General features: G+C 40.3%; 1 protein-coding gene across 2 annotated transcripts in view; it reads right to left on the bottom strand.

Annotated features, from left to right (window-relative positions):
* LOC110560660 (contactin associated protein family member 5) overlaps positions 1-25,189 on the bottom strand; it is a 755,447-nt gene that overhangs the window by 560,928 nt on the left and 169,330 nt on the right. For both annotated transcript variants that reach the window (XM_060371591.1, XM_060371592.1), the window contains exon 3: positions 22,563-22,756. In XM_060371591.1, coding sequence (XP_060227574.1) covers positions 22,563-22,756 — 194 coding nt within the window. The remainder of the gene's footprint in view (positions 1-22,562; positions 22,757-25,189) is intronic.

Genomic DNA, 25,189 nt, shown 5'->3' on the forward strand with positions numbered 1-25,189 from the left:
AAAGCTCTTAACAAATTCACAAAAGAAAAAAATATAATTTTACATATCACAGTGCCATGCATAAATCATTGTAAGGTTTACCAAACCTTTTTTAAATATTTATATATATATATATATATATATATAAAGTGAAATTTAACCTCTCCCAGATTTCCAGGCCTTCAACACCAGATTGAGACTTCTGAGATATCCATACTTGGGGATGAAGCACTTATGAGGTTTTATTGTTGGACTACACAGCTGCTATCATTGAAACCAATCTAATAAACCCTCTTATAATATTCTGATTCTTTAGAGGCTGTGGACCACTAGGATAAGTGGGAATATAATAACCCCTGTTTATGTCTTTATGGTTTTCTGGCCCCCGCAATAGTCAGCAAGTCACCATTTCTTAATGGGTTTTACCTCCTAGTCTCCATTTCTCTGAAACATGAACTGTTTTTCTTCACACTCAGTGAGTCTCTCTGTGCCTGATATACCATGAAAAGTAGAGGAAGTCGGGGATTCTATTCATACTCCAGCAAATCAACAAGTCAGTTGTCTTCTGCTTGCCAGCAGAGGCTAAAACACAATCCCTACTACAGAAGGCCTCCAGAGACACTTTTATACCAACGAAGAAAGGAAGCAGGGGAGTTACAAAGAAGGACACCATACCCAAATTAAAACCCAAGCCCTACTAGAATTGTTAGGCTCCCCATCTCCACCAGAAAAATCTCTATGTCTTGCTAATATACTTTGACTATACTCTTAATGTTATTGCATCTTTTAATATTTTAGTTCTTTAGCTGATGGCAACAAGGAATCCATTTGCTAGCTGTTATCAATACTTTCAATTCTGTTCCTCTAGGAAACCCTGACTCTTACAGGAGAGATTAAGGAGCTTGTTCAAAGTCATGCATCTAGGAATGGTTGGTGCTTGACTGAGGCCCTGAGTGGGGATTCATATAGATCAGCTGTGTGGTGGGAGCAGCAAGAAAGCCGGCTATATAGCACTACCTGAAAATTGGCTGTTTGTCCTATTGTGGCACTGACCCAAAACCTCACAGAAGAAACAATTTTCCTGCCACAAATGTAAAAGTGAACATTCATTAATTTTGTGTAGTCCAGCTAGGACTACTTGAGCAGAAGACAAGTCCCAAGCTTCCAGAGAGGTCTTCTACAACCTATAGAAGCCAGAGTTGCCACACACCCTGCACAAACAGTATCCCATAAGGATCCCTTTACCATGAGCTAGTTACATAGAATGCATCACAAAACCTTGCAAGAAGAGCTCTCTTTCTCTTCCACAATTTGCAATCATTTTTCTCAGGCGTGTTGTCCCCTCTGCCTCCATTTTTTTTTCCCCACAAAGCTTCCAGAAGACAGGGGGCAAAGAATCTTGTTCAGTGGCAATTTTGTGGTTTTAAAGAATGATGCCAATTGATTAGGAATGAAAGGATAATGCTCAAGTGGCAATTTAACATGGTGAGCACAGCAGGTGATGATGATCCCATTAATGAAGCCAGTGAGGAAGCCAGGACTACCATCATCACAGTGGGCAGAAAGGCTCTGCCATTCACTCAGACTTTAAAAGAAGCAGAAGGTGAAAAGCATTGAGGAGCTACACTGCAAAGACACCATTCTTTTCTTTTTTTTTTTTTTTCAATGCAGTTTATTCAGAAACCTTGAACAATCCTCGGACCCTGGGGAAAGCCAGCCCACAGCCCACAGCCCACAGCTTAAATAGCCTCTGGGTAGCCAACCCAGGCGTGCCACGTGGGCAATGCAGATAGGTCCACATACATGGAAGCAAGCCAGATCCTCAGCCTTAGCCAAATGCAAAGACACCATTCTTAATTAAGTGATTCCATATCCCAAGGCCATGCACAGTGGGGGCTTTATTTATGTGTCTTTATGTGCTTAAGAGACAGGGAGATGGTTGTGTTTTTCTGAAACTCTATGGGATGCTATAATGTTTTTTTATACTCTTTACTGATATTTACCCTTCACAAAATGTAAAGTTGCATGGTCCTGACTAAAATTTCTTAAGGAAAGTATTTCTCCATTTTAGCAATATCATTAATGGGTTAGAAGAATCATCTGATGTTGTTGTCCTGGCAGTAATGAAGAAATTCTAGAGTTATTTGGCCCTTTTCTTTCATTATCAAACTATTGAAATGATGGAGCCCAAGTAATTAGAATTATTCTGAAAATTCATTTTAGTACAGGAAAAAGGCTGGAGCTCTAGTGACAGCCACAGGGGAGCCTAACTCCCATTAAGATATTTCACACACATGAACTCAGTGCCTAGCTCTTTGACCATCCCCCCTCCTTCCCTCCCTTCCCCCCCACCCCAGGAGGGATCAGCCTTGACAGGCCACAGAGGAGGACAATGCAGCCAGTTCTGATGAGACCTGATAAGCTAGGATCAGATGGAAGGGACCTCCCCTATCAGTGGACTTGGAGAGGGGAATGGGAGGAGATAAGAGAGGGAGGGTGGGATAGGGAGGGAATGAGGGAGGGAGCTACAGCTGGGATACAAAATGAATAAACTGCAATTAATATAAAAAATAAATAAAAATAATTAAAAAATATATTTCACACAGTTACCCAACTTGTCAGACTGCAGTTGGGGAGAGACTGAATCCCAGGCAAAACTAGATCAGTGATGGGTGAGAGCACATTTTGACCAGGAATATATGTGGGTATTTTTATGTGTCTGTGGAGTGTGAGGGTGTACTTTCATGTGTGTTATGGTGTGATTGTGTGTTTGTGTATGCATACATGCATTAGTGTGTATGTACATGCAATGGTATGAGCTTATAAGTTGGAGGACATCCTTAAAGTCTAATATTCACCTTCTATGCTGTTTATAACAGGCTCTCCCTGTTTATGCCATGATAACCGGCCCACTAACTTCTGATAATCGCTGTTTCTCTGCCCATAACTGTAGGAGTACCAGGATTACAGACACTTAAGTTCTGGGATTCAAGCTCAGGTCTTCAAACTTTTGTGTCAATAAATTACTTGCATTGTTTCTATCCCCCAGCCCATTGCCCTCATACTCTTGCAGCTATCTCAATTCTTATTTTACTTAACAGTTTTGTTTTTAAATATGTGCATACTGAGATAGTTAAGGATCCTGTTTTCTTATATTTATAAATCACATGTAGAAATGCCTGAAAAATCAGGGTTCTCATGCCTATAGCATCATGTCTCATTCTGATATCAAGTAAATTCCCAAAGACTAGAAACTTATGCCACCATGGGTAGCACATAAGCAAAGTTTTAACCATTCTTAGCCCTTTAATTTAGCTGAAAGTTTATATTTTGAAAAATGAGTAATATTCTTTTGAATTACCATAAAGATGAGTGTCAACCAACCTCAACTAATATCATCAAATGTTCTGTAGTCAGGTGCATTCAAAAAGAACAGCTTCTCTAATTTTTTTTTTTTTTTTTTTTTGGTTTACTGTATTTTGGTGGCATCTATAAGATCATTTGATCATTTAGCTTTTATTCAAAACTTTATATGTGTATGCACATTTGTGTGTGTGTGTGTATGCATATGGAGGCCAAAATCAAGGGTGGGAATCTTCCTCACTGGCTGCCTACATTAGTTTTGTGGACAGAGTGTCACCTTCCATCTGGAGCTCACTGGTTTGACAAGACTGGCTGGCTAGTAAGCACCAGGGATCCTCCTTTCTCTGTCTCCCAGTGCTTGTATTACAGGCACAGGCCTGGGTGTCTAGTTTTTCTTATTTAGTTGCAAGGAATTCAAATTCAGGTCCTCATTCTTGTGCATTAAGCATTTTGCAAACTTAGCTATCTGGCAGTCTCCTTAAGACATTTTACTCTTCTTCCTTCCTTTATTTATTTGTTTATTAATTTATTTAATGATGATAGCAAGTAGCACTCAATTACTAGTTATGCCAAAAGAATAGGTACCTGCATGGTATTTTCTTTAGAAAAAAGCACCAACAAAAATGCTATTCAGACAAATCACTAAGGTCTTTGTTTGGATTCAGGCTCAGTTCCTACCTGCTGCAGGGCATGTCTAGCATACCTTTCCCTCTGTCCTGATTCCCTAGATCAGGATCGGGGCTTCCCCATTCCCAGAGGCTCTTTACTATATAGTAGTCCAGACATTGTGGTCTCCCTACCCCTCTACTCTTCAGTTAGCTCATTCCATAATTTCAATCAGTCTTCAAAGCGAGTTCTTTATTTCACAAAACTGGTGACATTTTTGTTAACTTCTTTGCAGCTAATGGAAGTTACATGTATTCCTCACTCTTCATCCCTGTTATTTATCATAATAATTAGCTGCCGCTTATTTAAAAAGTAATATATGATTAATTTTTCAAAGCCAGCAATCATTACATAACATCGGTGTGTTTGGATTGGGTGCATATGTTTCTCTGAAAGGCTCATATAGGGTAAGTTGATTTGAAATGTATATCCCAAAAAGGGATATGGCCAACAACAGAATATAGTTTTCTTACTTCAAATGTCAAGTAACTGTTCTTTCTACCTGTCTGAAGAGATTGTTTCTGAGAGACCGAAAGATAAATTAGCAGCTATTATTAAGACCTGAAGTAGGTTCGTAAAGAAGTCTAGTAATGCCCTGAGGGGAAGAGCCACCTCACTGCATTCTTTCCCCACCCACTAGAGATACAGTTGCTAGGAAACTGGCTCATCCCCCTAGGGAGGGACACCTGGTTATTAATGGTCTGGGAACTTTCCTATAGCCAATCGATTCAAAATGTAGCATTTTGACCAATAGATGCTTGTCAGGCAGGAATCGCCCTGCCTTGGGCATGCTGGGAGGGACCAGAATCTTTAAATCACCCAACTAAGCTGGACAGGATCCGCTCAGCTCCCACTGCTTTAGCGGTGGGGCTGTGTAGGCCCAAGCTGCAGCTTGTAATATACAATAAAAAGAACCTCATATATTTACAGCGGAGTCTGTTTATTCCTGGTCTTTTGGGGTTCGTGAGCTGGGCAGAACAGTTTCCAGTCTCAGCAGCTAATAGTGGCAATTTTACATTTGGGAATTTCATACTTCTGTGTGGTCCTTCATGAGCCAGTATTCTTGTTCTGTCTAGAGTCTGTTACATCATGGAGCCCACCTCCCTTTTGTGGAGGGCCCTCTGACACGTTGGCCATGTTCCTGGTCTTCCATGTGCAATAGTAACACTGGATCTCCTTATAGAGATCTCCATTGGGCAGTGTCTTCACTTTCTGAATGGATTTTGTGCCTCAGTGGGTGGAGTGCTTGCATACCATGCACTGAAAATATCGGAGCTTAATCCCAACACTGATCCAGCATGGTATTATGGTACATTCCTAAAACACCAACCTTCTGGACAATACAGCCTGAGGATCAAAATTTCAAGGTCAGCTTAGACTTTAGAGCAAATTTGAGGCCAACTTGAGAGATAAGAACTAATTTTATTTTATTTTACTTGGAATTTATCGGAGCATTCAAACAAAGTGTAAAAACAAGTTTTTTCTTGCTGCTGGAAACCAGTCAAAAGTGAGCATTTTGACTTTTTGAACAGCTACTCAACCCACTTGAAAATGAATGCACAATATCTGCTATTAATTACCTCATGTGACAAGGAGAGAAGCTCAGATATGATTCTTTGGGTCTACGCCTCCAACTGAGATGCTCAACATAACAGCCAAGCTGCAGTCAAGTCCCAGCTGTTATTTTAATGCTAAACTGGGATGCTTTTCCTGGGAACTGACTTAAACAAAATGCCAGGGGCTTACAATCTGCTGTTAAATTCCTGGCACATCAGGTGGTTTGTTCTGCTTCCAGACCCATTTGCATCTGCTAGCAGATTACTTAGTAATTTGTATCAATTCTCCAGAATAGGAGGCGATTTTCCTTATTGAAGCAATCTGAGCAGGGGAATAGTCAAGAATCCAGCAACCTTTGGGCCTCCATTCCTTCTCTTACCATCAAGTAGTTCCTCAGTCTCTGGAAGCTACAATAGTCACTGTCCTTTGAAACATCTTCAGGGATGTGAACATTACTCGGTCTGTGCTTGTGTGCAGGTACTTGTGTTTGGGGTTATGTGCTTGTCTGTACACACACGTGAGGGACAGGAACAATGTCAGGTGTCTTTTCTCAGACATTATCTACCTTGTTTATTGAGACAGAGCTTTCACTCACTTGAGATTCACAAAGGAGACCATCATTGGCCCCAGGGATCCACTGGTATTTCTCCCCTGTGCTGTGATTACCAGTAAGCAACACACACACACACACACACACACACACACACACACACACAGCATTTTAAATATGGTTTCTGAGGATAGCTTAGAGATCCTTATGCTTATCCTTATGCCTCAAAGCCATTGACTTTCACTCACCGCAGTTAAGCAGTGTCAATTTCAAGGCTTTCTTATCAGTTTACACTTGAGGGAAGAAAGGTGACTTTGGGGATTCAAAGAAGGTTAATATGTAAGTACATAAATATTGTTGATGTGAGCGTCCCTCACCCTCACCCCTATGTAAGGGATACTAGGAGTCTATGTAGAACAGTCCAATGAGTCTGGCAGATGCAGGCTCTATTGCTCATAGTTATAAAGTTCTGCTCATGATGAAAGATTACCAAGTAGCAAGGTTCAAATTCAGATTTGCGTAAATCCAAAGTTCATGTCCTAAATCTGAGCACAAAGGAGAGCTCTGCTAAGCACTTTTAAATTAAAATGATTCAAATGAAACAGTGTAATCCTGCTCAAGCCTCAGTGAGCAATCCTCCTCCCCATCTTATCTAAATCCCTGGGCAGAGACAGGGTAGAAACACACTTCATCTACTGTTGGATAAACAAAGACAGCACAAAAAGATAGTGAACTCAGAGTCCCTGTACTATCCTTATCAGTAAACATTCCGCCAAACACCCTGATAAGTAGTGCCTAGTTATTTCTAAATCAGGCTCATTCACTTTCTGTTTCCCTTGTCTTGTGTTAGTCAGGAAGTCATACAAGTCACTGAACAAGAGAATAATGAACAACTCCTTTATATGCCCCTTCATCTAGGGTCAGACAGCATGGAGACAGGGAAAGAGTTATGATATGACTATCTCCAAGAACTGGGATTGTTGCATTTTATTCTGAAACAAGGCACCTGGATATCTGGGTTTTTGACCAGGCCCTGCTTGGGTTATGTGTGTGCCTGGGCAGTGAGAGAGCCAATGTGTGAAGACTGGCTATCTTCTAAGTATCAGTCCTTTTAGTCATCCTGGACCTGGGGTTTTGACTTACACCAGGAACTTATTGCCTTTTTTCTTTTATTGTTATTTTCTTTTCTTTTTTTTTTCTTTTTTTCTCTTCCTTTTTGAAAAATACTACGGTTTGGACCTATAGTCTCCTACATCCTAGGTAAGCTCTCTTCAGCTATAACGGAGCTACAGCCTCACTTTTTAGTGGCTCATAGCTACACGGGCACCATCTGTCTCTCCTGCACTCTGAGGTACATTTACAAAAGCACTCAGAACAAATGTCATTCAGGAAATAAACCCACTATATATTGCTGCTTCTATATATACTGTATACTTGCTATATATATATATTTATATTATATATATATATATACCTGCTTCTAAAGGCCTAAAAAGGAAGAAATAAGGAGGCAAAAACAGCCAATCAAAAGCAAATAAACAAAACCCACTTGCTTGCTAGGGTGAGAGATCAGTTGGTATAGTTCTTTCCTTGCAGGCATAGGCCCTGAGTTCACTCTTCAGAGTCCATTTTTAAAAAGCAGGATAATAGTCGTACACGCTTACAAATGTAGTTTTCTGTGGCTTACTTCCATGTTAGCATAGTTTGGTGAGCACCAAGTACCAAGTACCAGTTGAGAGATCCTGTCTCAAAAAAAAATTAAGATGGGCTACACCAGATAAACTATAGTGATGTCCTTTTCTGAATCTGCTCATTTCCATGTAACAGTACACAGGTGTGCATCCACAGTTACAGACACTGAAACTAAAACACTTGCAACCCCATCAAACATTGTCTGTGATTCATTGACACACCAGCCAGGATAGATACTTATTCACATGTGTTGTATCTGGACAAGAATTAATTCAGTAACCTTTTGTGTCCTTTTCTGACTGTTGTTTTAATGTGAAATGTCCTCTATAGAATCATGTATTTGAACTCTTGGACCCCAGCTGGTGGTACTGTTGGAGAAGACTGAGGTGAAGCCTCGTAGGAGAAAGCGAGTCACTGGGATAAGCCTTCAAGTTTTTTTGTGTTTTTTTTTAATTCTTTATTAATTACACTTTATTCACTTTGTATCCCTGCTGTGGTTCCCTCCCTCCTCCCATCCCAATCGCTACCTTCCTCCACCCTCTGCATGCATGCCTCTCCCTAAGTCCACTGATAGAGGAGGTCTTCCTCTCCTTCCTTCTGAATTTAGTCTATCAAGTCTCATCAGGAGTGGCTGCATTGTCATCTTCTGTGGCCTGGTAATGCTCCTTCTCCCTCAGAGGGAGGTAATTAAAGAGCAGACCAATCAGTTCATGTCAGAGACAGTCCCTGTAACTATTACAATGGAACCCACTTGGATCCTGAACTGCCATGGGCTACATCTGTGCAGGGGTCTTAGGTTATCTCCATGAATAGTCCTTGGTTGGACTTGAAGTTTTACAGCCTACTTCTTCAGCTTGTGTTTCCTAACCGAGGACGTAATGTGACCAGCTGCCATGCTGCTGTCGTGCCTTCCCTGCCAAGATGAACAATATCATCCTAGAACTGCAGAGACAAAATGAGCTCCTTCTCTGTTAAGTAGCATTTACCAGTGCACTTAAGCACAGCCACAGAAGTAACTAAGCCACAGACAAAGTTGATGTCACCACCTTTGCACAATCTTACAAAGAAGCTTCCTCATGTCAGGTTTCACAACTGTTGCTAAAGGCCATGAGTGCTGAGGTGGGTTTGGTATAAATCGTTGTATAGTGTCTGATGTTTTCCATTGCAGTGATGCTAGTTTTTGCTTATACAGCTTTACAGTAATTTGGTACAATTTACATAAGATATCTCATTGAAAAATTAAAATGTTATTACAAAGTGTATGTCCTCAATATTTCCTACATATTTTAATAACTATCAAAAAGTTAAATGATTAATATTTTTAGCTCAGAATAAGTTTAGCATGCTAAGGTTCAAGTAAAGAACATGTACTTATTCAAATGTATTATATACATAAAAATAAATTTAAATCTGTAAACACAAAATACATTTAATTTAAATGTATACATATAAATGAATGTGAATTTGAATAACAATATGGACATTTCTGCATGCACATACATATTTACATATATATGCACTATATGTGTTGAAAGAATCTATCAACTCTTGCATAAGTACTCGGGTCTAACCCAAAGTAGATTTTAAGACTTATATCTATACATTTAAATACAGCTATCTGGAAGATTTCAGGTTTTAGGAAAAAAAATGGTTTATCATCATTCACATTGATTTTGCAAGTTTAAGGAACGCAAAAATTTGAGTCCTATGACTAATTTTTAAATCTTTCTACATTGTCACTTGAAATAAGATTTTGCATTCTCTTACATGATAATTTGGCTTTTGAATTACACAGAACTGACAAAACCATTTATTGAGTTGTCATCTAATTGTTTCAGAAATTATTAAGTGACAAATTCATCTCAAAAGAGAACGCTGACAAGCTGACATATTATGTGGGATGAGGGAGGCTCAAAAAAGATGCCTGAGCTGAGACCAGAATACCTGGCAGGGAAAGCAAAGCAGAACTCCAGAACCCCGGGGCTACTTGATGAAGACGCCTTTTCCTGGATGAGTCTGAAAGAGAGACCACTCTGCACTGAGCTTGGCAGTCTGGCTGGGCTTCTCTTAGGAGTCCCTGGAGGTTCAGTCACTTGCCTGTGTACACCTACACCAGCAATACAGCATTAGTATTCCCGGGTGGGGGAAAGTCCATCTCAATGGAAAGGGCACCCAGATACTGGCCTCTCGGTGGAGTTTGTTTGTCAAGCTTGGATTCCCTGTTATCTCTTCCCTAAGGTGGCTTGGGCTGATTTACTTATACTATGTGTAGGTCTTCTCCTGTGCATATGCAAACCTCTTTCTTGGTTTTCATGTGTGTGTATGTGTGGGTACATGTATCCCTGTGAATGTGTGCAGTCTAGAGTATGATATAGGGTATTCTGCTCTGTCGCTCTCTGACTTATTCTCTTGAGACAGGGTTTCTGATTGGACATGGAACTCACTGGCAGCAGCAAGTTCAGCGATCCTCCTATCTCTGCCCTCCACAGCTCCAGGTTTGCAAATGTGTGTGGCCAGGCCTGGCAGTTTACAGGTGAGCTGGTATTTGAATTCAGATCACAGTGCGAGTGCAGCAAGTGCTCTTGTTCTTCTTAACTCATGGAATCACATGAGCACTATGTTTGTGCCTTCTTCAGTTTTCACAAACACACAACACTAACATAGATACAATGTCTAAAACAACAGCACATGCCAGAAGCAGCTACTTTGGCTTAAGACTGAGGGAGGTCCTTGCCCAGAAGATTATGCAGCACTCAGTGTCTCCAAAGATGCTTTAGAATATCATGGTAGTGTGTATACCCTCCCTGTCCTGCTTAGTCCTTATCCCTTCGAGATACCCAGTTTTGCAGTCCATTAATAGAAGATTAACCCTCTGTCATTGCAGCTTGTCATAGAAGAAGAAAGATGGTACAAAAATGTGGCCAAGTTATTATAAAGCCAAAATTGCTTCTAGGGAAAAATTACCATACCATTTAATTTACTGACAAGCATGAACCTGTATCTCCCCACCTTCATGCAGCTCTTCATGGTTCTTCCCACGCAATTGCCTTCCATCACACAAAAGATTGCCATATTTTACTTTTAAAACCAACCTAATCTATTGTCTCACACACGCTTGATACCCTAAATTATGATCCAACAAGACAAGCAATGAGTGATAACTCCAGCACAGTTATGAAAGGGATTTTTTGTTTTACAATGTAGTTTTAGTTGTGTGTGTGTGTGTGTATGCATAAATAAGTGTGATGCCTTCAGAAGCCACAAGTCTTGGGTCCACTGGGGCTGGATTTACAGGTGGTTGTAAGTGAGTCAGGTCTGTGGAAGAGCAGTACATACTCTTAACTGATGAGCAATCTCTTCGTCCTTGGGGACCTCTTTTCTGTGATACCTTTGAAGAAAAAAATTCACTATTACCTTTGTCTATAGGCTGCAGCTCAGTTTCTGACACATTCTTGGGTTAGAGAGTGAAATAATAATTTCCAGTCAATTTAGAGATGCCTCATACATGTTGTGGTCATTTGGCATTTCCCTGTGTTTTTGAACAGTGTTGAAAGAAGGTGTACACTCTCAGAGAGAAAGAAGAATTTTCTCCTTGTGAACCATTGGAACTGGGCATAGCAATGGAACACATCAGCATTGCTCATCTCTGTATTTTGCTTGCGGGTTTGGTCTACTTTTAACATTACCCTGCATCCATCAACATTGCATTAACCTTCGGCTTTCAGCTCACAGAGAGGAAACAACAAATCCCTCCTTAACAGCAATAATGCCTTGTGGTTTTCATATCGCATTTCTCTCCTTAACACTGACTGCTATTGTGATAATGAGCTTAATAATCATATGGAAGATGAATTTCCTTTGTGCTTTTTTTCTTTTTTAAAAGCTGGGGGGAGTCTTTGTTTCCAGGAACCCTTTCCAGGCCTGGAAGCTTTCTATTTGACAACAGGCCAAGAAGACACCTGGAGCTTGGGATTTCGGTCTGGAGTTTTCTTGTTTTGTTTTTTCTTTAGACAGCAACAACTCCCCCAGCCTCTTCCTAAGGCTCTTCTGTCTGCTGCAAGGCCGCTGAGCTAATTGTCTTTAATAAGCTTCCCTGGGTAACTGCCCATAACCCAAGGAGAGCTTACCTTTCCCATTGAGCTTTCAGTTTACACAAAAAGTGCTGACATTTAGGCTTGTATTTTCTTTTGTATACAAAGCTCAAATTAAGGAAACTGAGAGCCTGTGTCCTCTGGGTACCTTAACCAAGTGGATGCCACACACTGGCTTTAATAATAGTCATAGTCTTCACCTTTATGGTCTGGTTAAAGCTATTCAAGTGCATGAATTCACTTATGGGTTTTCACAGAGCTTCACAAAGTTGGGTCCTATCCAGCCTCTCCACAACCATTTAATTTCTTTTCTTTCAAGAAATGTAAAAGCCCAACTCTGTCCTGTTGGGTCAGGTGTTTTACAAGCAGAGCTCAGCACTGTGCCTTAACTAGCCCTGTGGGACATTTTGAGGCATGCTCATTTTTTTGAAACTCCCTTGTACAGGTCATATGAAGTCAGAATCCCCATTACACTTGCTTTTTAAGGGAGGAAGCTAAGCTTCCTAGGAATCTAGTTGTCTATCAGTGCCACAGATTATTTTCACCTTTAAAGCAGAGATAAAGTATAGAAGAAAACAACAGTTTAAAGATGAAACACAAATTTCATGTATAGTATTAAAATGCTCAGTAATAGGGGTGGTGATGGCTCAGTTGATAAAGTGCTTTTTGTTCAAAATGAGGATGTGGGACTGAACCCTGAAACCCAAGTGAACAGTTGAGTGTGGGAATGTGCATTTGTAATCTAAGCATAGGCAGAGACAAGTGGATTCCTGGGGTCTCCTGGCCAGCAAGCAGAGCCAAACTCAAGGGATTCAGACTACTGAGAAAATCTGTCTCCAAATTACCTGGAAGAAAGACAGCTAAATTTGAGATCTGGCCTCTGCATGCCATCACACATATGTGCATACACATTAGTGCACACAAACACCTCAGTAAAAAGAAGTCAGTTAAAAATACTTCTCCCTCTCTCAGACATTATATTTAATACAAGTCAATAAATTTAAAGGAACAAAAACCATGTTAAAATTGAGATGTTAACTCTGATTTCTTTTATTCTCTGGAGAAAGTCTTCAGAACCTAGTTGGTTTACATATTGAAAATACTACTATGAGTTGAACTTCTTGGGAAATATGGAGTACTTTGACAGCAAGCTTAATTTCACAACAGTGGATTTAAAAGAATTACTTTTAAGCAGATCACCCCGGTCTTTTGATAGCAATTGCTGAATCCTCTCCCACCACAAATGCAACCAGGGAGGGGGCTGCAGTTATCTGCTCCTTCATAGAAAGTGTCTGTATGAATACTAATCCTGAAGACTACATGTTGGCTCCCTGTGTGTAAAATGTGTATCAATGCCACCTGTGTAAATGTGGGAAAGCATGCTTCTAAAGTTAGACCCCATGCCGGGAAGTGCCCTGGAACATCTCAGCCAATTCTCACATTAAGAAGGAAAAGCAAACAGGCATCAGTGAGAAAAGTTTAGGACTAAGTGTGGAGCCAGAGTGCTAGAGAGAAGGCTGCTGGGGCTAGAGCACACACCAGCTGTTGATTTGGCCACTTGTTCCTTCCTCCATTTTCAGCAGTGTTCCTTCAGCAAAGACCACAGAGAGCCACTAAGGCATCTCAAGAACACTGGGCTTCAGTAGTCTATACCTGGTGATGTAAAGCTGGATCAATGGTGAAGGTAAGACTTCATTCCCAGGTACTTCCTACACCACAAGCAAGGCAAGCTGGAAACCCAAGTGTCTGACGCGGACTTGTAGAGGTATGAATGCTGAAGGTCATGACGCAGGTACGTCTACACCTGCCATTGCTGGTGGTGAAGATGTGCTAGGTCAAGGGCATGTTACGTTTCTATCCAGTGACACAGTCGGATCCAACCTGCTTCATGGCAGCAATTGATCTTTGTATCCGTGGTCTCTTAATCAGCCAGAGAGTGCAGAGTTCTTTATTGCTTTTTGTTAAGCAGCTTATATTAGTACTTTGGGAGTTTTACTGAAAAAAAATATATTCATGTATAAGCCTATATGTATTCGTATATATTTACTCATTCTTTGGGAATTTCATACATTGTGTCTTAATTACATTCACCTCTCACTTCTCTCCCTAATTGCTTTCAGATCCACTCCTTATCTCAACTAACCTCACCCCCTACTTCTTTTATTTTTCTTGTTCTTTTTATAGAAGACTCTTTTTTAGCAAATGTCCTGGTCCTTGGGCTCCTACAGTATTTCTACTCATTTGTAGTATTCCCTGAAACTTAGATGTTGTTGGGTTGTCTTATAAATGTATTAATTGGCAACAGGCATCCTGTGGACAGCTGCTCACATATTTTGGCTTCTATAATAGTCTCTCTCTGATAAAACAAACAACAACAACAAAAAAACTTCTTTAATGAGGGATGAGAGCTGCACTTTTCTATGGGTATAATGTGTCACTCAGAGATAGTCAAGAGGCTGTAGGAAGTCCTCCTATAGGCTCCATGACCTCTCCAGCCATGGCTAACTAATGAGGTCTGCGGTAGTAAACATGAGTTTGCCTCCTAATGAGCAAACCTTAAGCCCAAGTCTAGGAAGCTGCTGATTACTCCCACATAAACACCACTCTTGCACCTTTGGCAGTATCTTGCCATGGTGGCCACTGTCCTGTGTAGGTCTTGTAGCAGAATAGGGAACTTGATTACTTTTCTCCTCGGCAGCTTCCATGGCTCCTTTCAACACTATGCAGCTATTCTCCAGGGAGACTTCCAGCTCTGCATTAATCCCTCCAAGTCCTACATCCAAAGTGTGTGGCATCTTTTGCAGTAGGGTTGAAACTTCTTTTTCTGTCACCGAGGATGATAGCAATAGCTTATCTAGTTTGGGATTTCTTAGACTCACCTGATCAACAACTCAAATGTTTTCCCAAGCCTGAACTGTTTTTTCTTTGGAGAGGTAGACAATAGATTTTCTTTGTGGGCTTATATTGCAGTAAGTAGCCAATTGCATAGCTTCATGTAGCATGGAACTTCAATTAATATATAAACATATATTCATGTTTATTTATCATGTGATATTAAATAATATGTATTTATTAATACATTAATATTAATTATTGTATAATATTAAGTAAACATAAAATAATAGAATTCTTTAAGGCCTTTTCAATACCCCTAGTTATTATTCATCCCTTCTGTATGACTTATAAATAATGTTCAAGTCAAAAATCAACACCCATTGCATGCACTTCTAAGTGTTTATGTGTGAGAAAACCAATAAGAGAGACATCTCTAAAATCCTGTCAGTCACCAAGCCTGATGGCCTGTTCCTTTAGTCATAATAATCTGGGTCTGAAGCAGGCAATAGTGGTGAGCTCATAGCCAGCCTGGCCTATGTAGTGTGTTTCAGGCCACAAAAAAAAAAAAAAAAAAAAAAAAAAATCCCAGCAAATATCTTTGATGGTATATTGTAATATGTAGTCTTGTCACTTCATTTTAATGTTTCTAAAACAAAGACTGTGGATATGGTGCAAGTGTTGAGTTCTTGCTATATAAGCATGAAGGTATTTGTCTGTTCATGGATCCTTTGAACTATCATAAAACAAACAAACAATAAACAAACTACAAACAACTAGGTTTGATGGTGTGCCTACCTGTATTATATACCTAGGGCTATCAGTGGCTGAGGCAGGAGGATCACTGCAGCTTGTTGGCTGCAAGCCTAGCTCCAGATTCACTGAGGGGCCCTTTCTCAAAGGAGTAAGTCAGAAAGTGCCCTAATAAAACACACAGCATCTGCCTTTAGTTTTTGAATGCACATATGTGTGCATCACATACACACACCCAAATAAGAATGTGGCCGTGTTACAGAGGCACTACGTTTTAGTCCCTTAATGGTTCTAGGTATACAGGAAAGGAAGTGACTGTGTCTTTAAGTCTCTGTTCATACATTTTGCCTGGTGCTAGGCATATAATGAGAGCTGAAAAGATATATGTTGATAGTAATGAACTTCTTTCTTGCAAATTGTTTTCTGAAATTGGTAGGCTTAAAATAGTATATCAAACAGTGATCAATACTCAGGACATGGTAGGGAAAATTGGCAGAATAAATGTGTGTAAATTAAGAAGATAGGAGAGCATCTCCCAGAAAATTTGGGAGCTGCTCAAGGATGAAATTGGGGAACTGATGACTGAAATGTGTAATCCATTGTTTCAATTGACCTCCGTGAAAGTGCTGGGAAGCTAGTGCAAGCCTTTTATATTCAAACAGACTTTAGAGAAGTACAGAAATCAGAAGACCTCATTGTCAAGTACTTGATGGCTCATGTTTCTCATATTTGTAAAAGCAAAATGCAAAATTAATCTGAAGAAAACACAAGATATTCACAGGAAAGTGAAAGCCTAGTGTATCTGTTGCTTTTCTGATTGTTGTAACAAAACAGCCAACAGGAAGCAACTTCATGAAGAAGCATTTATTCTGGTTTACATTTTGAGGGAATACAATTCCTCATGGGTATGTGGCTGCAGGTATGGGAGGCAGTTCTTCATATTGTAGCTTCAGTAAAGGAACAGAGTGGGAACACAGATTAAACATCTCTGTGTCCACCACATCTTCCTACAAAACCAGAATACTCTCCAAAGCAGATTTTGTCAAATAGGCTTGATTTTCTGATTTGGTTTAGCTCAGCACTGGGTTCTGAAATCTTGGTGTAGGCTGCTTGCTTCCTCTTCTTTATCAGATCCTAACTTCCAGTACTGTTAGGCTAAGGTATTACCTAGTTGTTTGTGTTTATATGACAGGGCAGGCGGAGCTGAATTTGTAAACTGGTTCTGTTTGCTCTATTACATGTGACAGAGCCCAGCTTTCTTGAGCTTTTGAAATCTCAATGTCTTTTCTAAAATAGAAACAACTGATTAGGCTTCATGTAAATGTAAAATGATGAGCTCATAACCTTATTAGAGTGCCCAGGTACATGCAGTTGAGTTGAAGAGGACCTGCTGCCAGAAGTGCATGTCCTGGGGACACAGACCCACAGGAAGACACTGTGAACTTTGGGAGGTTGTCTTTTGAGCTAGGATCATCAGTTGTGTAGGTAACTTGCAAGCTTCCATACCTTGCAAGCTTCTTTGTCTCTTTATGGACATGAGTCTTCAAGTTTCTTATTTTTCCCCAGGATCGTTGTCTATATTCTTCAAATTCTTCAGAGGAAACTCTCAATGTTATGACATAAAGGATGGCTAGAGCTCTATCATCTTAGAAAAACTGACCGGAATTAAATGCAAGGTTTCATGAACTGAATAGAGTGCAGGAAGGTATAAATGGAAAGGTCATCTAAGTAAGATGATCTAACGTCTGCATGATCCAAACAGCAGAAACTACTAGCAGCAGATGTTTGTCTGAAATCTGCACCTGAAAGGGGCTTCTTGAAGTGTGTTTGGGAAAGACAAACGAAACAAATTATTACAAAGAGTTACATGCTGTCACTGATAATGTTGGGGCTGGATTTGAAAAGGGAAAGAAAGCAGTTGGGAAGCAGAGAAATTTTAAGCACCAGGATGACTATGTTTTTTGTTTTGTGATTCTTTGTGAACAAAATGAAGAAGGGGTAGCAGTGTGGTATCCTCAAAGATGTTAGGTGACTTGGAAGTCTCCATGTAGGAAAGACATGGATTGGGTCACAGAAACAGCTTTTGTAACTTTTGATGCATGTGTAAAAGCAGGCAGGAGCATCAAGCACTTCATTTAACCTGCCTCACTAAAGACCTGAATCCTGAGCTGGGGAGATGGCTCAGAAGAAAGGTACTTTGTTCTAGAGTGATGATGTAGTTCTATTCCTGGAACACACAGAGGGAGAAGAGAAGAAGGGTCTTCTGCCCCTTGTCATCTAACCTACACATGCATACCACCAACACACACAAAGGAAATCACACTGGCTCCAGCTGCTGCTCAGAGTTAGAACTGTAATCTTTGCATTTCTCTGGCATGTCTAAACCACAAATTAGAGAGACTTCACATCCACTAGGATTCTAAAATTTGTTGCCAAGCCTGTCCCTGAGACACCTTCACGCCTGATCCTTTAGTGGCCAGGAGCTCAGTTTGTTAATAAATCATGAGGCATTGCTAAGTGGCTGTTCAGTGTCCTCATTCGGGAATAAGCCACTCAGTACCAGACCGGAGACTCTCTAAATTAAACTTTTAGCACATGGAGAATTCCGTCTATTACAAGGGTGTCTTTTTAAGATTCTTAATGCTGAAGTGAACTTGAAATAAAAGAAATCTCTTGAGTGCTGATAAGTTCACGTCCCACACTAAGTGTGCTATTTGTATTGTTTGTAATACTTATTTTAAAAACCATTAGAAAGCCTGGAATGACTGTGCATGCCTATAGTCCTGACACTGTGGAGGTGTGAACTCTTTGAGTTCGTGGCCAGCCTCGTTTACAAAGAGAATCCAGGACAGCTAAGGTTACACAGAGAAACCCTGTCTTGAAATAAATAAATAAATAAATAAATAAATAAATAAATAAATAAACCAACAACAATGACAACAACAACAAAACATTACAAACTGAAGCACATCAAATGTCAAGCCTCTGCAAAGGAAGAAGTGAGCCTCAGGATATACTTGTTGAGAGAGAACTTGCCTGGCATGCCTCAGGCCATGAGTTTCATCCCCAGCAACACAAAAACCTGGGTGCTAAAGAAAAGGCTCAGCATAGATAGGGATCACCTCGCAAGGATGGAGAACAGTTTTAATCTTCAGAACTGAAAACAGTGGGTGTGGCATTCTGTCTGTAATCCCATTGCTCAAGAGACAAGGAGGAGCTCCTTCCTTAGAGCAAGCTGACTAGCTAGTGTAGTTTAAAGGTGAGCTCTGAGTTAAGTGAGAGACCCTGCCTCAAAGTATAAAGAAGAGGACCATCAATGAAGGCATTCTCAACACCATTCATGGTACTCTATAAGTCATAGTATACATGTACACACATGGGAATATAAAGAAGAATTTCAACACGTGTTAGTCCACATTCATGTCAGTAGGCATGCACATACATTCAAACACACACACATACATTCACACATCACACACACACACACACACACACAAAGAAATCTTAAAAGATTAGGATAAGTTTTTCTCTACTGTTCTTAGGCAGCATCCTTAATGAAGCAGATCCTTAATATCGATGTGTTTATGCGGAAAGTTAAAATGAGCCCTCCAAACATTGTGTTAAAATTTTTTTTTATTTTTCATTCCCTGAATCTGTCACCTTATTCCCAAAGTTAAATGAAAAAATAAAATTCAGAAGGGAAAAATGAAGGTGCTGTATTGTGTGTGTACATGTGTGTACTTGCATGCATATTTACTTTTGTGTACTAAGGCTGGCAGTCAACATTAGATATATTCCATAGTCTCTCTCACCTTATTTTTTAAGTCAGGTTTTCTAACTAACCCTGGAACTCACTTATTAAGCTTGAGTTTCTGGCTAGCAATCCCAAGAGATCACCTATCTCTGACTCCCTAGAGCTAGGGGTACAAGTAGGTGTCACTATGTTCATTTTTTTTTTTCATTTTTAATATATCCACACTGGAGAATGGGACTCAGATCCTCATGTCTGTACAGCAAACAGTCCACTCTCATGTTATCTCTCATACTCAAGGCAATGTATTTAACCACAGCATCTTTTGATGTGAGTTCCAATATTAGGTAAAAACGCATCTTTACTTATTTGTGAAATGTTTGTAGAACACCAGTTTGACAAACTCTCCTAGACCATTTCAAAGTTTAGACACTATTTACAACATACAGGTAAAGATAGGTGTAGTTGGTGATTTCTTACTTTTATATTTAGCAGTGTGCAAATTTAACACTGAGGTTAGATATTATTTTTCCAGAGTAAGTCTGACAAAGTTCATGTTTCAACTGAGAAAAGGGTTCTCCAATAAGGGGAACAGGGACTATTTCTGACATTAACTCAATGGCGAGCTCTTCCACCCCATCACGAGGGAGGAGCAGCCTTGCTAGGCCACAGAAGAGGACATGGCAGCCAGTCCTGGAGAGACTTGATAAGCTAGGGTCAGAGGGAAGGCGGGGAGGTCCTCCCCTGTTAGTGGAATTGGAAAGGGGCAGGGAGAAGATGAAGGAGGGAGGGTGGGATTGGGAGGGAATAAGGTAGGGGGCTACGGCTGGGATACAAAGTAAATAACCTATGATTAATATAATAAATAAATAAATAAAAACTGTGAAAATTAAAAAAAAAAGGAACAGATCATAATTTCACAATCAAGTATACTTAGAAATAAAACCTTGTTTTGACTAATAGTGTTAATTGTGGTGGTCAATGTTAAGGCTGTTGAAGGTTGATGGGAGATGATAGAAGCAGTCTTCCCTTTCAAGCCTGCAGCTCTAAGAACCTTGTCAATTCTACAGTTCCCTTTCTAAGCACCCCCAAATTAGTCATGTGGGGAGATTTAGTTCTCTATAGATGTAGAAGAAGGGGCTGCCTGCCTTGAAAGAAAACAAACAAACAACAACAACAACAACAACAAAACCAAGAATGGTTTAGAGCCTTTTGCCAACTGTTCCCACACACTGAAATGCATCCTGAGGCCCAGGGAGGCTAAGAGAAGGGCACTTGGATCTGAAAAAAGTAAATAAATAAAACTTTGGTCTTTTGATTTTATTTTTTTGGAAATAAAATAACTCAGACTACAACTCCATCTAAAAACAACCAGTTCTGATAGAAAACTCGAGAGGAAATAAATAATCCCACATTCATTTTGCCTCTAAAGTCAACATAAAAAATTAAAATTGTTCCCTGGGCAGAAGGACTGCTTATTTCTCACTCCAAACTGAACAGCAAATCAAGCACAAATCTGTGAAAAAATGATGTGGACTTCAATATTGAGAAACAAAATAAAAGAGCCTTCAAAGAGTATTTTCAAAATGAAAAGTCATCCCTGCTGAGAATATTGCAGCTGATATCATAACTGACCCAAGTAAGGACAACAACACTGGTATTTAATATGTCATGCTTGCTAACTAACAGGAACGCTTAGCTTACTCCTGGTCTGAATTAGGACTATCCTGGTGTAGCAGCAAACATCACTGTAGTTAAACCACATTTCTTTCAATAAGGTTGGGCTAATACTGGAAGATTTAGTAACTGAAGTCAAGGCAATAGCAGCCAATTAGATTGTGAGAGGGTAAGATTTTGTTATCCATCACTGTATCTTAACATTTTATCTTCTTTTTGAAGGGATTTGTGAACTGTTTTTTTTTTCTCCTAAACTAGAACCAGCATTTGTTAACATGTTATTTTATCCAAAGCATTTTATCTTTTTTGTTATGTACATGTATGTTCATGTATGCAAACATATTCACACATGCATTGAGGCTTCAGCTTGACTTCTGGTGTCTTTTTTTCTCTACCACTCTTTATCTACTTAAGCAATGTCTATTGTCTTTCTATCTTGTGTAGCTATCCAGTAAGCTCTGGGGACTCTAAGGATGGATATATCTACCTGGCTTTTTGTGTGTGTGTTTTCAGGGGATCGGAACCACAGTCCTCATGCTTTCATGTAAGCTCTGTGCCTGCTGAGTCGTCTTCCCTATCTCCAAACTCAGCCTCTGGAGACATCTCTAGGTAGTGTCACCCTATGCTTCTTGTCCCTACTTTCCTTGTAGCTTCCTGACAACTTTTACTTGTAAGAAGTTCATATGTGTGGGACTGCAGCAGTGAAGAAAGTTCTGTTAAAACTTAGCACAGGTGTAGTACTCCCAATATGATAATTACTCATGGTGCCAGGAAAAGTCTAAACTTTGCCATAAAAGGCAGCTGTTCAGCACAGTTAGACCAGAGTACAGACTCCTCAGAAAGAACCCCACACTCAGCAAACATGGACAAGTGACGCAGATGAGTTATTTTAGTAAGTTTTGTAAGTGTCTGATATATATAAACAAGTAAGTTGACAGTTATATCCTCAGCCAATACAGTGGTGAATGCTAATTGTCAATTTGACAAAATCTAAAGTCAGCTGAGAAATGAGACTCTGAGCATGTCTGTAACAAGCTATTGTGATTGTGCTAATTTAGATGGGAAAACCTGCCCACTGTGGTTGGCAGCATTTTCTGGCTAGGATCCTCCACTGTATAATAACAGAGGAAGTGAGCTGAGCTCTAGCATAACATTCATTGCTTCTTCTGACTATGGGTGACATGTGACAAGCCACCTGAAGCTCCTTCAACTGTGACTTCTCTGCCATGATGGATGGTAACATAGAACCATAAGCCAAAGTCAGCCTTTTATAACTTATGTTACTTTTGTTGGCAGAATTTCACCATAGCACTGTGAACTAAAGAAAGTAAGATAGCCAATGACACAATCTGACAATCAGATTTTTTCAACATGTTTCCCTATTTTTACAGAAGACATAACAGATTCTGTCCTAAAATTATCAAGATTGCAAGAAAGCGGGACACACACTAAACTCTTTACAGTTTGTACTCTGATTTCCTTTTGGATAGAGCTACACTGGACCCAGGGCCTAGATGTGATATCATTATTTCTGAAAGGCAGGACGGTGCTTAAACCCCCACAGTCTGGATACAGTAAGATGGCAGAAACACTCACTGTTTAGCATTGTACATCTCATCTTTAGTCACTGGAAGAGGAAAGTATTTCCTACCCAGATGCTGTCTTCTTGCTTGTACTGCTGCCAGTTGTGCCCTGTGTCGCTGAACATCAGGCGATAGCTTGTCACCCAGTCAGAGCTCCCATATCTTCCCTGCGTGGCCACCGCTGTAATCTCCACTCTGTTTGCCAGGTCCACCTGGAGCCACTGTTGGTCATTGGAATATGCTGGGGACCAACCACCAGTTCCTGGAATAGGATGAAAGAGAGACTTGTAACAATGCTTTAGAAAGTCACCTTTTTCTACCTCAAAGAACAAGAAAACCATGCTCAATTAAGGCACAGTTCTCTGACAATTAAACTTTCAGAACCAACTTTCTATCTGCAATTCAGGCCTCCGTGGAAGTGCAGTGTTTATGGTGCCTCCTTCTATTTCCGCTTCCTTCCTTCTCTTATTCCTCTCTCTTAAACTCCTTTCTTTTCTCTGTACTAAACCTATCAAGAAACTCTTATCTCACTGTGAGTACAAACATGACAGAAGACATTGATTGAGCTTTCCAACTTTCACATCTATTGGACATCATTTATTCACTTAACCTTTAGTCTCCCTAAAGAGAATCCCAGGAATTAGACTCCAGAGACCAGACTCAAGGTGCAAATCTTACTTTACTGTCCAGTGCAAGGCCAAACTGACCATCTCATGCTATACTCAAGCACCAGTAACAATCAGTCAGGTTGGTGCAAACTATAAGGGAATGTAGAGGGGGCAGGGTTACTTAGGAGGCTTCCATAAAGAATGGAAGGCATTCACCACCATGGCCTCAGATCCATTTTGAGTCTTCACTAGTGTTCTAGGTGTCTCTAGTGGATCAACACTGTGTGCAGTGGATCAGGATCCTGTGAGGAGTCTTAGGAGACGCTGATACTTTACTCACCGTTCTCTATCCTAAAGGCTTATCTCGACACTCTCCACAAATAGATTCACCTTTTCCTTAAGCTTTCATGCTCTATCTCATATTGCTCTAGCTTACCTCCTGCCAAGTGGAAGAGCACACATTCAGCCCTTCTAGTGGCGCAGCAAAGTCCCTCACAGTACGACGAAGCTGTGTTGATACTGCAGCCGGGAGAAGGAAGGCAGAAATCTACCTGCTGTTAACACATGTGTAGAATGTGAGGACAATCTTCTAGCTCTCTGCTTTCCGCTCTTTCTGTAGTAAGAGGGTTGTGCCTTTGTGTGTGTCATGTATCAGGGCAGTGAAAAACTGAATATTGTAGCTTTCCATAGTGTTACAGCTATAACTACAAGATAAATTTCTCAAGAATAAAAGCTGTAGGTAGACTTCCAGTTAGCCCCTTTGCCTCCTGTTATCCCATGACTAATACAGTAAACAAGATCTAGATGGTGCTAGAATCATTGCTGGGGAAGATGCTGGGTGTCTGCACCATCACATGGAAGGAAGCTCTCAGGCACTTATGAGGCTGAACTAATCCACAGTGTGGATAAGAGTCAATACTTATTGTGATCCAGCTATTGTATACTGAAATTTTGGTCTACCTTTACTCCACGCACAATGTCCTGTGAAGGAAATGGCATCCATTTCCTAACATAATGGAAGAAAGAGATGCAGAAAGATTATAACACTGGAGAGCCAGTATTCAAACACATTTAAGAGAAATCTTTCTCCTTCAGATTACTTTCTGACAGGAAAATAATGGGTCTAATCCTTAGAAAATCTCAGGCCGAGGAGATGACTTGGTATGTAAAGGGTTTGCTCCCAAGCCTGACCACCTGATTTAAATCCTGAGAATTACATGGTGAAAGCAGGAGCTATTTTCAGTAAGCTGTTTCACATGAACACACACACACACAGAAACAGAGAGATGCTGGTGGTTTGAAAAGAGAACTGGAGATAATGGTACAGGAATGGTTAAATGTGGTGGGAAATGGGAGGATAAGGTAGAGGAGTGAGTACAGGCAAGCACGATGAAAGTTTGAAAATGCCACATCAAACCTCTTGCTGTTGAAGCTTCCTACAATACATACACACATAAAAAGAGTTTAAGCGCTGTTAGCCTATAATGGGAGGCAATGTCTGCATTCATACTACAGACTCTCAAATAAAAATGCCTGTGTCAGGCATCAGTTACCTTTATGTTAACTGTTGATCAGTTTGGTCAGTAGGATTCCATTCTCCCCTTAAAAAGTTACAAGCTACTACCATTGTTCTAGGTTGCCCTCCATATCTTTTTTATTATTATTTTATTTTTATTAATTACATTTTGTTATTTTATTCACTTTGTATACCCCCGTACCTCTCTCCCTCCCCCCTTCCAATCCCACCTTCCCTCATCCCCACCCGTGTCCCTCTCCCAGTCCTCTTTTCCTTCCCTCTGATCCTGAGATCCAGATCAGGTCTCATCAGGAGTGGCTGCACTGTCTTCTTCTGTGGCCTGGTAAGGCTTTTCCCCCCTCGGAGGGAGATGATCAAAGAGCAGCCAATCAGTTCATGTCAGAGACAGTCCCTGTCCAAATACTATGGAGGCCACTTGGATACTGAACTGCCATTGGCTACGTCTGTGCAGAGGTTCCAGGTCATCTCCATGAGTGGTCCTTAGCTGGAGTATCAGTTTCAGAAAAGACCCCTGTGCCCAGACTTTTTGGATCTGTTGTTGTCCTTGTAG

The sequence above is a fragment of the Meriones unguiculatus genome, chromosome 18 (assembly GCF_030254825.1).
Source record: "Meriones unguiculatus strain TT.TT164.6M chromosome 18, Bangor_MerUng_6.1, whole genome shotgun sequence".
NCBI lineage: Eukaryota > Metazoa > Chordata > Mammalia > Rodentia > Muridae > Meriones > Meriones unguiculatus.